The sequence below is a fragment of the Podarcis erhardii genome, assembly GCF_964252035.2.
Source record: "Podarcis erhardii genome assembly, chromosome: 11".
Taxonomy (NCBI): domain Eukaryota; kingdom Metazoa; phylum Chordata; class Lepidosauria; order Squamata; family Lacertidae; genus Podarcis; species Podarcis erhardii.
In genome coordinates this window covers 41254919-41268617 of record NC_138501.1, presented here as the reverse complement: position 1 = coordinate 41268617, position 13699 = coordinate 41254919, and the positions used below count along the sequence as shown (strand labels likewise).

General features: G+C 41.9%; 1 protein-coding gene across 1 annotated transcript in view; it reads left to right on the top strand.

Annotated features, from left to right (window-relative positions):
• The window catches only part of WDR70 (WD repeat domain 70), a 118225-nt gene that overhangs the window by 65387 nt on the left and 39139 nt on the right, over positions 1–13699 (top strand). The window contains exon 10 of the mRNA XM_081881496.1: positions 6765–6939. Coding sequence (XP_081737622.1) covers positions 6765–6939 — 175 coding nt within the window. The remainder of the gene's footprint in view (positions 1–6764; positions 6940–13699) is intronic.

Genomic DNA, 13699 nt, shown 5'->3' with positions numbered 1-13699 from the left:
ATGCTGAGTAAATTTGGGGGCCTAGTAGTGAACAAGTGTCAGATATGTTTCACCAGTTGTCTGATTTGGCTGCCTTGTTCAAAGACTAAAACTGGGTTAGGCATTATACTGTTAAGATTATTCTTAAGCAGTGGTTCTGATTTACTGTAACTGTTGAGGTTGTCTCCTTGGATGGAATATCTTACTGCTGTTCTGTTCTGTTTTGTTTTTTCTTAACCTGTTTTGCATATGGTTAGGAATGGGTTTTTCTTTTATAATATGGTTCAAATTAGCTTAATTTCAATCAGATGCATCATTTTTGGGTATGTAGTTTACTCAGAGTATCTATTGCCAGACAAGTATGGAAAGCTCCTCTGGCGTTGACTGTAGTTTCAGGGTATTTATTCCTTCTGTCCTGAGTGCAGAGCAGCATCCTGCAAGTGGGTTTAAAAATGGGTTTTAAAAAATGACAACAACAAATGAATATTGGAAGACCATTTCATAAAAAATTCTCACTACTTTGGGGCAGTTAGGGAACATCTCCCGTTGATCCTTTTGTGGTATTCGAAAAGGAACGTGTAGACTGAAACGTCAGATCTCTGAAAACCAAATGCTAAAATATAGCAGCTTTCCAAACTGAAGAGTGCTTGGAGCGAATTGTAATACATTGTATAGTGGTTAGTGTCGGACTAGGACCTGAGAAACCATGACTCAACCTTGAAGCTCATTTCTCAGCCTGACCTACCTCAAAGGGTTCTTGTGGAGATAAGATGAGATGGGGAGAACCATGTACAGTGGTACCTCGGGTTACATACGCTTCAGGTTACAGACTCCACTAACCCAGAAATAGTGCTTCAGGTTAAGAACTTTGCTTCAGGAGGAGAACAGAAATTATGCTCCGGCGGCCAGGCAGCAGCAGGAGGCCCCATTAGCTAAAGTGGTGCTTCAGGTTAAGAACAGTTTCAGGTTAAGTACGGACCTCCGGAACAAATTAAGTACTTAACCCGAGGTACCACTGTATATTATCTTGAGCTCCTTGGAGAAAAAGTGGAATAGGAATGTGAGAAATAAATAGTGTGGCCTGCGTTGTTTGCAACTTGCACCACACCATTTACTATTCACCTATTTGCATTCTAGTACTTTTCACCTTGCTGTGATACACTCCAACCAGCTCCCAGGAATCTTCTGCAACCTTGTCCCTAGCGTCATCTGTCTATTTCCCAATTACACAGGTGTTTCAGTTGGCTTACAGTTTTCCATCTCATTATGTATAGTTGTATGTGGGCTTGATTAAATTTATGTTGGGGTGGGTGGGAGGAGAGTCACACTTTGGCAGTGAGAAAATAAAGCTCCATAAATCCAGGGCATACTGGACATATGTCTTTTTATTGTGTCTCTTTTATACATTACAGTATGCGGAGTATGCTACATGGGTAATGGGTCTTTGTAAAATCAAAAGAAACACAAATTTGAAGAGCTTAAAACTGAACTCAGTAAGAGAGTCAGCTGTTTCCAGAAATTATTTACATTCTCTGATCATGAATATGTCCCCATTACCTTCCAAGAGAGCATTTCAATCCCTTTTAAAATTGCTTTGAATCACTCTTTGGCAATAAGAAGCATTTCACAAAATCTGTTTTGCAGATGTGGAATCTACCGCTTTTAAAAAGCCAGTTACACGTAAAATGGGTTTGCATTGTGGATTACGTGTCAGCCCTTCCAGCTGAAGAGTAATTTTGTAGATCTTCAGACTTTTCAATGTGAGTTTTTGTTTTCAGTCCGTGACACAGGCGCAAAATTGAATTTAAATGCCCTGTGTTTCGATGACTGCCTTCAATCGAATGTGTGATTAATTTTGGCATATTTTTCTGATGTTTACTTTTCAGAAATGCAGGCATCACCCCCATGCCTCATTTTCTTTTGAGCAGTGCATGAGCTTTATTAATTCCTTTACTAATCCTCTTTACAAAACAACAGACTCCAGCGGTTTGGCCTTCGTCCGTTCAGTAACAAATTTATTATGCTTTATTTATTTCTAGTTTCACTGCATTCTGCTTGTTTATTTATTTGATATGTTTATATACCACTTTTCCATCATGGAACTGAAGGTGATGTGCATGGGGTTCGCAGGAGAAGACCCAGGCTGGTTTAGCCTCAGGAAGGTAGTTGTATACTGTCAAAGTTTAAGGAGAGAAGCATCAGTTGTACACTAAGAGAAATGAGCGTGGGCAGGGCAGTGTGTTAAATGTATGAGAAAGCAAAGGTGGGTGTGGGGGTGCTGCACCCTCAGACCCTATTTTTTACCTTCCTCAGTCCCATCCTTATAACTGTTGGTCACCATGGGGATATTGTCTGGAAGTGTAGACCATGAGCATTGGCCCCATGCTCACAGCATCTGCAAGGCAGCTGATTATAGAAGGGAACTGCAAATTAACCAGCAGAACTTGCTGGTCAGGACCTCCTTGGGCTGAGGAATCAGGTGGCCTTGGGAAGCCAGTGATGCTCTTCTTCTGGCTGATAATTGTATGGCTGAAGTAAGCCTTTGAGGGCTTTCTTCTCTTCCCTTAAGCTGGTTCCTCTTTCATTTATCTTATGCCTGCTGTGCTGGCTTGGTTTGTATCTTCTTCATGCTTTTTGAAGTGCCCCCCATACCCATAACTTCCTCTGGACCCTGAGTGAGAGGCAAGAAAGGGAAAATCTCCCAGGTTAAGAGACTGGGAGATGAAAGGAAAGTTCCCAGGTGAGAGCTGGAAGGGCCTGCCTCCTTCTGTGTGGGGCAAGGGTTACCTTTGAGAGAGGACTCTGCATTTTCTTTTCCCTTTCCCTTTCTCTTTCTCTATTTTGTTTTTATTTAGATTAGCTACTTTTATTTTATTGTGTTGTGAAAGATCTTTGATAAAATCTTAGGAGAAGAAAGAAAGAAAGAAAGAAAGAAAGAAAGAAACTTCCTCCATAGACCAATAGGTATGGATGTAACTCCCAGTGATACTCCTGTAGCTTCCTGGAGTAATTGGCATTGCCTGTTGGTATGTCAAAACAATAGCTTTTGTCATTAATGTCCATCATTAATGGCTACATTTTTCAGGATGCCCATATATGAAATGCATAGTAGTTGCGCGTCATGTACAGATTATGAAGGGCTGAAATGCATATACTGTATGGGTTGCCAGAGGCTTTTCTGTTTGGCCAGCCCAAATAATTCTTGGCATCTAACTATATACAGTTTGTGTGCCTCATAACTTGTATGAATTTGCTAGTGTGTGGTCCAGCTGTTGGGTATGCCCAATTTTGTTTTGCGAAACCTACTAGAAATCCGACTCTTGGTCTTTGCTCAGACAGCCTTATCTTCTTGGTAGATGGCTGCCTTGATACAGTAGTAGCATTTGACTTGGCAAAATACCTGATAAACTGTATTCTTGGATCCCAAGTCTTGGTTGTGTAGTCTAAACAAATGACCTTTGTCCAACGTGCTCTTTGATTCATTTCTTTATAATTAATTATCTCCTCTCCCTGCCAAATATTGAAATGTTTTTATTCGTTGGATGCCAGAAGACGTTTGAGTTAAAGTCTGGAAGAAATTCAGCATTCTGAAAGGATGGAAGTCTGTTGTGTATAGGAATATTTAGCCAGTCCACCTGTATTTATGTCCTTCTCCATTCCCATTCCTGCACTTTCAGCTGTTTTATGTATATCTAAGAAACAGTAAAATCTGGCGGTGGGGGTATGTCTATATATCTCTTCATAAAGCTTATATCTTGCCATTTGCCTAAGGTCCCAGAGTGGATTACAGCACTGAAAATATAAAACAGTGCACATAAAATAATAGAATATCAGCAGTACAGTTATATCTGAGTGTTGTGTGTACACCTTTACTAACCTAGAGTTCTCAGGATATTTGGGGCCATAACTCCTATAATTCCCAACCATTATGTTAAAGTTCTTTATGAACTCGTTGTCAAATATATAAACCCAGTATTGCTCCACAACTCTCCTGTTCAGTTCTCTCCATTCCCCACTGAAAGCAGTCTTTGCCCACATCCCTCCATCCACCCCCCACGCCAGTAACATTTTGCTGGATTCCTGGGCATGTTGAAAAGATAAGCAGCTAGCAGGCCCACCCATGCTGCCAAAATGGCAAGTTGCCTGGCCATTAGGCCAGCGCAGATACTTTTCAGTGATTTTTTAAAATCTAAATTGGCATTGGATGACTAGTTTGCGAGAAGGACAAATGAGCAGTAAGTGGTTTGAACTGCTGCAGATGTGATGAAAAGCACCTCCTAAGGGTCACAGGCAAGATGCTACCCATGGGTAGCTATGCTTCACAATCCTCTAAGCTTCGCGCAGCTCCATCCTACTTATTTGTTTATTCATCTAATATTTCTGAGCCCTACCTTTTATGAAAAGCTTCATTGCAAGACAGCTCACAAAAACAAATTAATAAATAATATCTGATGCCGTACATTCCTTGGGTGTAACAATATTTATGCATGAAGATGTTGATCTGCATGAGAGCCAGTGTGGTGTAGTGGTTAAGAGTGGTAGCCTCGGAATCTGGTGAACCAGGTTCGCATCTCCACTCCTCCACATGCAGCTGCTGGGTGACCTTGGGCCAGTCACACTTCTCTGAAGTCACTCAGCTCCACTCACCTCACAGAGTGTGTGTTGTGGGGGAGGAACGGAAAGGAGAATGTTAGCTGCTTTGAGACTCCTTCGGGTAGTGATAAAGCAGGATATCAAATCCAAACTACTCTTCTTCTTCTTCTTCTTCTTCTTCTTCTTCTTCTTCTTCTTCTTCTATCGTTATGTACCCCCTTCATGTAAAACTAATGCATTACTAGGTCCTTGGGCAGTCTCTGTTTTCTGGTATGCAGCTCTGAGTATATCACTAAGTATATTTTCCCTGTTGGGGGGGGGATAGCTTTTGGATATACCTTTCAGTGTATACTAGATTCCCTTTTCTTTCAGCAGCCTATCCAGATATAAAAGGTTGATGGATGGGTTTTGAGTTTGCAGCTGCTCTATAATAAGCACACCTGATTCATGGTGAGGTGGTTTGAACTGAAGCCTTGGCATTCTGTTGCAAATTCTTAAAGCAGTCACAGGGTGCTTCCAGATGTGCTGCTTACGCAGAGAAAATGCAGTTGTAACGACACACTTCCTGATGTAATTATGCCATCATTTTCCTAATCACAAAACGCCTGGGAAGTTGCACTGGAAAGCGTGAGATAATAACCACTAGCTGGCATTGTTGAATGACCCTCATGTGAACATATCAGCTGAGTTGTATAACCTCCACACAAGTTTTGTGTGAGCGGACCAACATGAATGCTCAACGAACAGCTGGTCTGGACACTCCCACAATCCATACTACTCATATAGCCTACTTCGGCAGCCAGTGAAGGACAGGTTGTTACAGGGCTTTTGGGTACATCTAAGGCCATCTTAAGGGACGCGGGTGGCGCTGTGGGTTAAACCACAGAGCCTAGGGCTTGCTAATCAGAAGGTTGGCGGTTCGAATCCCTGCAACGGGGTGAGCTCCCGTTGCTCGGTCCCTGCTCCTTCCAACCTAGCAGTTCAAAAGCATGTCAAAGTGCAAGGTGCACAGTGTTTCTGTGCGCTGCTCTGGTTCGCCAAAAGCAGCTTAGTCATGCTGGCCACATGACCCGGAAGCTGTACACCGGCTCCCTCAGCCAATAAAGCGAGATGAGCGCCCCAACCCCAGAGTTGACCACGACTGGACCTGATGGTCAGGGGTCCCTTTACCTTTAAGGCCATCTTGCCCATCTGCGGAACTTCAGGTCCTCTGTTGGAGCAATCCATGGTGGGTGTGGTGACCCTTGAGAACTGTTGTACTACTCCCACCTTGTAGCAGCAAATATTCCCTCGGCAATCACCAGTGCTACTTTGCTTACAATGCCTTATTCTCTGTGGGTCATTCTTCAGATTGAAGTGCCAACGGTGACCCAGAGAGCCCTTAGGTGTGCCGCCGTCACTTGGATGCAGCTGTCTTAGGCAGCTGCTGCCATCTGGAACTAGTAGCTAGCTAGATACCAAAAGCACTAATCCACTGCCCCTCCTGATCTGCTGCTTGCGACAAGGGAATTACCTGGGCTAATAGGTGGGGCAGCCTTAACCAGCTTGCCTTTATTTTTGTACTTGGTGGAATATGGTCTACCTTCTGTAGCACAGCAAAGCAGACCATCTAACCAGACCTGCTAGATCAGCACTGTTCAATTACAGTAATGTTCTGTGTCTGCAGCAGGCCATTACAGCCTAATGAGGAATAATTGGTCAACTTTGCACTTAATCTCACAGGCATAGATTGATCACTGCAACATCAAACTAAGTAATTATTCAAGTTAGTGTAAACAGAGAAGAGGTGGGGGAGGGAGGCATTGTAGCCATTTTCACACACACTGAACACATGGAGAGGTGAACAGGATTGCACCCACTGCCCCTGCTCTCAACTGCCACATGTTCAACTGGTGCTGTGAATAGATACGTTCTCTGCACTATTGTAAATGAATTTCTTAGTAACTTCCTTTCTTTGCAATTTTATTCTCCTCTTCTCTTAACATTACAGGCTGGGAGATGCATTGTTTTATTATGCACTCCTAGGTTTTCAGTATTAAGCATGCATTTAAAAGAATTACCGGTACATAAAATGACATTGCGGTTGTGGTTTGTTTGCATCATAAGGAAATTGGGCTTTTCAAAACAACTAGGATTAATTTCACCTTTAAACTGTTTGGCAAACCATTATTTTCTGTTGATCTCTTCCTTAGGACTGTGAGGACATGGGATGTTACCAATGACAAAAAGCACAAAGGTGTGTTTAAACCACGGTCAGCCCAAGGTAAACGGGTGATTCCCACAAGCTGCACCTACAGCAGAGATGGCAAGCTCATTGCAGCTGGTTGCCAAGATGGGTCCATACAGATCTGGGATAGGAATATGAATGTAAGTGGCCATCTTTTTTCATACACCAACTGTGAAAATGGGGAGTGCTGAATGTGTAACCTGGTGAAATCCCTTAAGGCTTTTTTCTGACTTAAAGTTATGCAGTCCCTTCCAACTATACCACCTTCATATATGCTGGCAAACAAATGTTATTGATTCAGGTGGCTATTCTTTTCAAGCAATATTCAATAAAATGAAGGTTTTTTGGGTGTTTTCCATCTTAACAATGGCCATTTCAAACATCCAGTGCTGGCAAACGTTGGGGCTGTACACTCCCTCTCCCCTTCCCCATGCCCTCAAGATCTTCATGTGTTTCCAAACCAAGTTCTCCATTATGTCCGGAATGGGAAAATATTTTTTAAAACTTTGCTAACTAATCAGGATTGGTTTCAAATGTGAAATTGCAGAACTAGAATGCATCTGCAGACTTGACTCTATGAAATTCAGATTTAACAGACTTAACTTTTTGTTGCTGTTTCTTCGTCCCCACTGCTATCCGCACTAAAATTTGCTCACTAAAACTAGTGGTTCCACCCCTAACCACCAACTGAAGCAGGCTGGAACCCCTGTATTTCCTTGTGAAGTTGTGTACAATGATGCTGAAAAGACTCTGGTTGAAAATGCACTATGGATTAAATTACACAAGCAAAGATAGAGAGGGTGATTTTTTTCATTAAGGGGCATCTGCAATAGCCTGACCATCAGATGATACTCTGGCCAAATGGCGCTGAAATTTCACGTCTTTTCTGCTTATACATAAACACCTGAAAAGGTGAGCATGCACACCCGTGTACGGTGTCATTCCTAAGGCACACAGAAGTTCATGCAGAGAAAGACATGAATAAGCAGACTATTAGGAATGCCGCTGTTAACTCTACACCAGGAAACTTAATATTTGAATACTGTCTGCATTTACATCAACAGCCGCACAGGTGATGAAAGCCAGCCTCCGAAAAAAATATTATTCTGTTGGAACAAGTTTACACTTGGAATAGCTTCCTTAAAGCTTCATGCCATTAAGAAGTTTTACTAGGTTTATAGTGGAAATAATAACAGAAATAAAAAGCTGGCAATCAAAATTAGTCAGAATTTAGCTGGACTAACGTTATTGTAGGCTTGTGGCTGAATATTTATGATAATGTAACCCCTTTCACTTCCTGTACACCTCCCTTTTTGAAACAGTATGAAAGATTGAATAGGTTGATATTGCCGTACTAAATTATGTGACGACAACATTGTTCTCCCAGATCACTTACTTTAACAGCCAGTGTTGTGGAGAAGCTTTGCCATACCTTCAAGGATTTACTGTGTACACTTTTTATTATTTAAAGAGGAAGGATTCTTGCTTAATTATCAGGATCAAAAGGTTTGTTATAATAAATGAAACACAGTTAACCTACAGACAGTGCAAGTAGTTGGGAAGTGGAGCACTGCTACAAGTCAAAGGGAAGGCTAATAGCCATGCTAAAGAGTCAGGGATTGCCTCCTTGCTCATTTGAAATTTACGTACTGAGTTTTTAAAAAAAAAAAATGCTTTGAGCTTCTTTTTTACAATCAATCAAAATGATTGATTGATTGATTGATTGATTGAATTTATATACCGCCCTATACCCAGAAGTCTCAGGGCGGTTCACATAAAAAGATCACAGTATACAAAATAAAAATAAATGCAATAATGCAATAATACACCCCCCCCAAGAGCCACATTTTAAAAGGATATTGGATGTTGATCAGGTCAACCAAAGGCCTGGTTAAAAAGGAACGTTTTTTGCCTGGCGCCCGAAGCTGTATAATGAAGGTGCCAGGCGAGCTTCCCTAAATGTCTAAAGTGGCAAACAATAATAAAACAAAATAAAATAAAATAACGAAGCAAACTAATTTTTTTAAGTCATGCTCTTCAGTAACGTGTAGCCTACAAGTTGTAAAAAGCAAGGGAATGGTCTCACTCAATGATCAAGCACTGAGGAGAAGGCAACCTTGCTGACTTGTAGCCCATTACTAGGGCTTGAGTCATGCACCAGAAATATTTATTCTGTCGTGAAGCTTCACTGTTACAGAAAAGAGAGCATGGCTGGGAGGAGGGGGCTTACTGAAGCAGTCCTCATAGAGTGCCTTCCCCTGTTGCTCCATTTTCCATTGACGTCTGGCCCATCAGCCTGGAATAAATTCAAGACTTTCTTGAATTTTAATAAAGGAAGGATAATATGACATCAAGAGGAGATAACCAAGAAGCTAACCAGAGTTCTGTTATATGTGTGCTTCTCTTCAAAGAAGAATGCCTCTTTGCAAAACTTTCTCTGATAGTTCACATCCAGGTTTTCCATTGTGTCACAAAAACTTCATTAGTTTTACTTCTGGTTCACAGAGAGCACAGTTGTGCGCATGCATAGTTTATGAAAGCATTCTGTATAACGAAATAATAAACCGTATGTGAAAAGTTCGAACAGTCTCCACAGACTTCGCATTTTCGTTTTCATTGAGTCATCGTCGTTTTTTGGAAACTTGATTCACCCATTTTTTACCCTTGTGTAAAATAATACCTGTTAAGTCATTATTTTTATTATTATTGCAGTTTCCCCAATTTCTATGTTACAGTTAAAATCAGGTGACAACTCTCCCCTTCTGACCTCCTAGAGAATAGAGAGGCAAACCTGTGGTGTTTCTCTTTTCCCCTCCAAAAGGGTAAAGAGAACACTTCTTGTTACAGATACCAAACATGAGAAGATTCCTTTCAGATGCAGAGGATCATCTAGTCTAACATCCTGTTTGAGAGCAATCTGCCGGATGCCTCTGGGAAACGCATAAGCAGAGCATTGAAGAGCAATAGCCCTTGCCCACTGCTGGCATTTTGTGACATACTGCCTTGACATACAGTGGTACCTCAGGTTACATACACTTCAGGTTACATACGCTTCAGGTTACAGACTCCGTTAACCCAGAAATAGTGCTTCAGGTTAAGAACTTTGCTTCAGGATGAGAACACAAATCATGCTCTGGCGGCACGGCGGCAGCAGGAGGCCCCATTAGCTAAAGTGGTGTTTCAGGTTAAGAACAGTTTCAGGTTAAGTACGGACCTCTGGAACGAATTAAGTACTTAACCTGAGGTACCACTGTACTGCAGGTTCCACATAGCCAGCATGAGATGTGGCCAGTGATATACCATGAATTTGTCTAAACATCTCTTATTTTATCAAGTGGGTGGCCATCACCAGATCTTGTAGGTGTGAATTTCACAAATTAATTATGCATCATATGAATTATTTCCCTTTGTCCTGCCCTAAATAAACTGAGGAGGAAACACCTCTCTCCTATATATACATCTGATTTTTAAAAGAGTTGTAAATTTGTAGATGTGGCAGATGTGTCGTAACTGGACAGCACACAAACATGTACAGTGCTATGCATTTTTAATTATGCTTTCTCTGTATAGTTTATAGTTTTGGTGGGCTCCATAATATTATAATGGTTACAGAAATGAGTCTGCCACTTGTGTTCCGCTTTGTTTCATTTCTTTTTTTAATGATAAAATAACACAAAAAATAGGAATGTAAATACTTCAAATACTTTCATCAGATTTTTCTTGAGTTTTCCTTCAGGTTGAATTTTGCCTTGCATCACCCAGTTGGAAATACTATTATTTACAATGCAAATTATCCAGTAAATTAACAAGGTGTTTGACTGTTGGTCAGGTTTACTGCAGTCAAAACTACTAACAATGAGGAAAAACACCCTTTCTGCCTTTGTTTGCATGACAAACTGATGGTTTCATAGAGCCTTTGAAGAGTACCTAGCTACATCTGGAAATTTCTTGAGTAAATATAAGATGAAAGGCATCCAAATAGACAGTATATTTTCCTCGCAAGCTCAAGGTAAAGTTTCCATATCCACAAGTATCCCACACTTCTTTTTCCAGAGGTATGTGTGCCAGACCTCTGCTACAGAACCTGAAAAATTGCATACAGCATGCCAGAAGCAAATATTAACATTTTTTCCCCTGCATACATCTGGTCCGGCTTCTACTTCCTAGCCTGAAAATAATGCCATATGATCATCCTATGCTCCTCCCTCTGGCTAAGATTAAAAAGGACACTGTTCTATTTCTAAATGCATTCTCTCTTATATAATAAACAGTTTACACTAAGGTGCTATCCAACTGTTTGTATTAGCTAATACAGTGACAAGAGGCAGCGCCGAAGCTTGAGCTCTGTCGCCTCGTAACAAAAATAACTCAGTCAGACCTCTTTAAGCGCTATCCGAGAGCAGTGCAGGTTCCCCCTTGTTTTCAGCTACAAATAACCTCCCTTGGGAAAGGAAGCAATGTTTATACTTTTCTGTGTCCAGTTCATACATGGAGAGGGGAGGGAGAATGATATTTTGGCTTTTCAGCCTTTTTCTTGTTTTGGATTTGAGAATAAAATGGATCGAGAGAGAAAAAAGAAAAGTGAGACCTTAGATTCACATGGAGGGAACCTGCCATAACCCAATCACTGAAGATGATGGTTATTCAGTTATCTTTCCCAAACCGACAACATAATTCGTTGTACGCTTCATGTCCTTGGGTGATAGCTTTGGGCAGGTTTTGGGTGGTATCCAACTGCTGTATTTTTCGCTCCATAAGACGCACTATTTTCCTCCTAAAAAGTAAGGGGAAATGTCTGTGTGTCTTATGGAGTGAATGCGTGGTCCCTGGAGCCGAATTGCCCAGGGGCGAAAAGCAGATCATGCTTCTTCTTTTTTTAGAAAGAGGGAAGAGGGTGTTGAAACAAAGCCGCTGAGCAGCTGATCAGCAAGCAATCAGGAGGGGAGATAAGGGACTCTAGCATTAAAGGAGGCTGCCACAGCATGAACTACAAAAACCATACATCCACTGTTTCGTTCAGAATATTATTTTTCTTGTTTTCCTCCTCTAAAAACTAGGTGCGTCTTATGGTCGGGTGCGTCTTATGGAGCGAAAAATACGGTGTCTTGTTCCATCAGTGCAATGATCTTTGTTTATGCAGCAGAGCTTCCCCCTCCCCTCCTTCTGTTCTAGGGATTCCCCCAACCCACTGAAGGATTTTGAGTGGGAGTGCAGGGCATACACAGGGATTGGAAAGGAGAGTTTCCTGCACAAGTGAAAATCCTTGCACCTATGGAATGAGCTAGTTCCATTCCCAGCCCCCACACGTGTTGGCAGAGCATGGATATGCATGCCCTGCCCCATTCTGCCCTCTTCCTGGTCCAAAAAGACCCACACACCAGCAATCACACGTCAGTTGGACGTGCCTAAAATGGCCATCGCCTGTATAGCACCGAGCCCAGTGAGCAGAGACTCTTGTTCTTAGGACTCTTGTTGAGAGAGAGAGGATGCAGACAGAAACCTGGCCTGCTAAGTCCTACATCTTTTTAAGGCATTGGTGGCTCAACCATGCAAGCAAATTGGGCAAGCGCTTGGGGTGCCAAAATTCCAGGGGTGCCTTCTTCAGCTTTACCTACATGTTTTAGAGAGATCGATGTGCATTTGTACACAGAGGCTGCTTGGCAGCTCATCTGCTGAGCAATCTGCCTTGGATTCCAGAAGATAATACTGAGATACAGCTGCTCTATACTGGCCACAGTTGCAAAGGAAGGCAGTGAAGGTGATGAGCATTACCAGTGAAAATAAGACAAATAAGATTTGGGTCACCTCTTGATCTTGAATGAGCTTTTGTTATACTACGCAGTGTGCAATATTTGCTTAAGGCAGTGATGGCCAAACAGCCCTCTAGCTGTTTTTGGACTACAACTCCCATCATCCCTAGCTAACAGGACTAGTGGTGAGGGATGATGGGAACTGTAGTCCCAAAACAGCTGGAGGGCCAAGTTTGGTCATCACTGGTTTAAGGTAACAAAAAGCTGTGGGTTAGCCCTGCTTTAAGAGGCCCACCATAGTGTATAAGAACATAGGCTGATGTGAATACACAGAGCGTGACAGTGTTCAACACCAACCCAAACAGAGGCATGTTTGTAAAATAGCATATAAATAAAGTAGCTCAGACCTCTGCTACATAGAAACTCAAGAACTGGGAATAATGACTTTGGCATTTGGACTGTTGATAACGGTTTTAGGTTCACACTTTTTGTTTTTTCACACAATAATGAGAAACATTCCCTGAGAGCTGAGGTGGAATGTACAGTATCATTTCCAGATTTTGCTGCAAACGGTGGCCTATAAAAATTGATGTTTCAAAATAACAGCTCTTAACATATTCTGATGAAGTTGTTGGGCTTGTATTTTGTTTTAATGAGTTTTAAAAACATATTTTAGTTGTGTGCTTCAGATTATTTGAACTTTTATAATTTAGATTAGCGGGTATTTAACCCAAAAGCAAGCAGATTAGAGAATTCAGCTTAGTGCTACAAGAGGAGAAAATGACATGGCTTGATATGTCTTATTTCCTGAATATTGATTTACAGCAGGGAGTGAGGATCCTATGGCTCTCCATATGTTGTTGAACAGCAACTCCCATCATCCCTGGCCAGTGGCCGTGCTGGCTGGGGTTGATGGGAGTTGTAGTTCCAATCTGGAGGTTCCCCATCCCAGGTTCCCCATCCCAGTTTTGCAACATCAGTCAGTTCGTTTGCTAGTTCCCATTTTGTGGGGAAATGGAAGAGACCACAAGGTGTTTTATCCGCCATCTCAGTTTGTACGCGGCACTGTGGTCTAAACCACTGAGCCTCTTGGGCTTGCCAATCAGAAGGTTGGTGATTCGAATCCCCACAACGGGGTGAGCTCCCGTTG